We start from the raw sequence: 2,225 nt of genomic DNA, 5'->3' as shown, positions 1-2,225 counted from the left end.
TGTGGTGCCCCCTAAGCCCTACCTGTGCACCAAAGCCATCCTGAGTGTCCAGGGGCAGAGGCAGGCGTCCCGGGCCCCGAACACTGGCTTATCCCTGCTGGAGTTTCCCTCAGAGGTGGGTGCTGGGACAAGTGTACTGGGGGAATGAATCCCCCATCAGGCAGCTCTGTCTGTCCCTGTCACCCTATGGCACTGTCACCACCTCTGTCCTACCACTGTCACTCCCAGCACCAGCCCTGAACCATCACTGGCACACCTTCACCAGGATGCCCTTCATCACTGTCACCTCCGCTATCTGGGCCACCCCATCCCTGTGCCCACCACCTCCCCTACCATCCCTGCCACCCCATCCTGTGCCCACCACCTCCCCCACTGTTATTGCCATGGGCCTGGTCCAGTAGAGAGGGGCACAGCCAGCATTTTGAGATGAGCCCAAGGCCAGGACTGAGCTCATTAGTCAACAGAGCTGAGGGTGGGCTGCTCCAGGGTCAGGAGAAGCCAGTCAAGGTCAAGTTCACCTCTCTTTCATCCTTTATTTGTCCATAGATTTCCTGGGCACCGTGTACATCTCTAAAGTGAAGAGTCAAGGCCACCCCGCTGTCTACAGGCTCTCCCTCAATGCCAGCCTGCCTGCTCCTTGGCAGGCTATGTCGCCTGGGGATGGAGAGGTGCCCTCCTTCCAGGTGAGCCTGGGCTATCGTGAAGCGAGCCACCACCACTGGGGGCGGGGGGGCCCTCAGGGCCACACTGGTGGGCACTGGCCACATAGGGAGAAGCAGCTTTGAGGATGAAGACCCCCCCTGCCCCAAACCAGCCTTGTCTGTGACAGGAACCTGCCAAGTGGTGGCAGCATGGGCTTCTGAGTCAGCCAGGCCTGGATTCAAATCGTGGCTCTGCCATTTATTAACTGTGTGTCTTTGGGCAGATTGCTTACTCTCTGAGCCTCAGTTTCTTCATCCGTGACATGGGGATGTGACAAGCACCAGCCAGCATTGTTGGAGGTGTGTGAGCTGAGGCCTGTGCAGTGCAGAACGCCTGGGTACAGTCCCTCCTCGGGCAGTGGCGGCCAGGAATCTTGCTGTCCTTGGTAGCTGCTCCAGCACCGCAGAAAGGAGTCCCCAGGCCCACACTTGAGTTTTCCCCTTCGTGGGGTTCATTTGTTTCTTTTCTTTTTCTTTTTTTGGGAGGGTTGGGGGGAGGACAGGGGCTTGCACCGTCACCCAGGCTGGAGCGCAGTAGCATGATCATAGCTCACTGCAGCCTCGACCTCCTGGACTCAAGCGAGCCTCTCTTGTCAGCCTCCTGTGTAGCTGTGACCACAGGCACACACCACCACACGAGCTAGTTTTGTCTTTTATTTTTTGTAGGTATGGGGTCTCTCTGTGTTGCCCAGGCTCATTCGTGTTTCTTTAACATGGTATACCCTCCATGGTGACAGGGGCACGTGCCAATTTGTTTGTTCAGGATTTATATTTCCATTTGGAAGATGAGGTCCCTGAGGCTTTTCCTGCCTCTAAGCCTCTGCGTGTGCCGTTCCCACTGCCTGAAAAGCTTTTCCTTCGGCTTCGTGTGTGGCTGACTCCTTGGTGCTCGTTCAGGTCTCGGCACCCCTGTGGGGCCCCACAGAGCCCTGCCCCGGCGCCTTTCTCGCCTTGTCCTCCCCTCCCTGCCATTTATCCTGTCTTATCTTCCTTATTTTTGGAAGCCATCATCATTGCCAGCTCCACAAGGGTAGGGACCGTGCCCCTCAGAGCCCGACGCAGTGCCTGGTATGGCACAGACACTCAGTGAACGATCGTTGAGGGAAGAAACGAGGCTCAGAGGAGGAAAGGATTTGCCGAAGCGCTGAACTCAAACCCAGGCCTCCCAAGCCTCTGCCCAGGGCTCTGTCCCCGACTCCGAGGACTGGGACGGGGTGAACTATGCCGAGGAGGGAGGGGACGGAGCCTGAGGCTGGCCCAGGCTGAGGCAGCCCCCCCGAGTCACATGTCTTGTCTCTGTCAACCCACTGCTTAGGTGTATAGAGCGCCTTTTGGTAACTTCACCAAGAAGCTGACCGCTTGTATGTCTACAGTAGGGCTGCTCCAGGCGGCGAGCCCCTCCCGCAAGTGGATGCTGACGACCTTGGCCTGTGATGCCAAGCGGGGCTGGAAGTTTGACTTCAGCTTCTACGTGGCCACCAAGGAGCAACAGCACACCCGGTAACAAAGCCTGGCAGACAAGCC

General features: G+C 57.8%; 1 protein-coding gene across 1 annotated transcript in view; it reads left to right on the top strand.

Annotated features, from left to right (window-relative positions):
- Positions 1-2,225, top strand: part of PTCHD2 (patched domain containing 2) — a 42,857-nt gene that overhangs the window by 30,538 nt on the left and 10,094 nt on the right. Inside the window, exons 11-12 of the mRNA XM_011996599.1 lie at positions 547-683; positions 2,017-2,201. Coding sequence (XP_011851989.1) covers positions 547-683; positions 2,017-2,201 — 322 coding nt within the window. The remainder of the gene's footprint in view (positions 1-546; positions 684-2,016; positions 2,202-2,225) is intronic.

Source organism: Mandrillus leucophaeus, unplaced genomic scaffold, assembly GCF_000951045.1.
Source record: "Mandrillus leucophaeus isolate KB7577 unplaced genomic scaffold, Mleu.le_1.0 Scaffold52, whole genome shotgun sequence".
Taxonomy (NCBI): domain Eukaryota; kingdom Metazoa; phylum Chordata; class Mammalia; order Primates; family Cercopithecidae; genus Mandrillus; species Mandrillus leucophaeus.
Note: the sequence above shows the minus strand (reverse complement) of the source record. Positions and strands in the feature narration are given on the sequence as shown.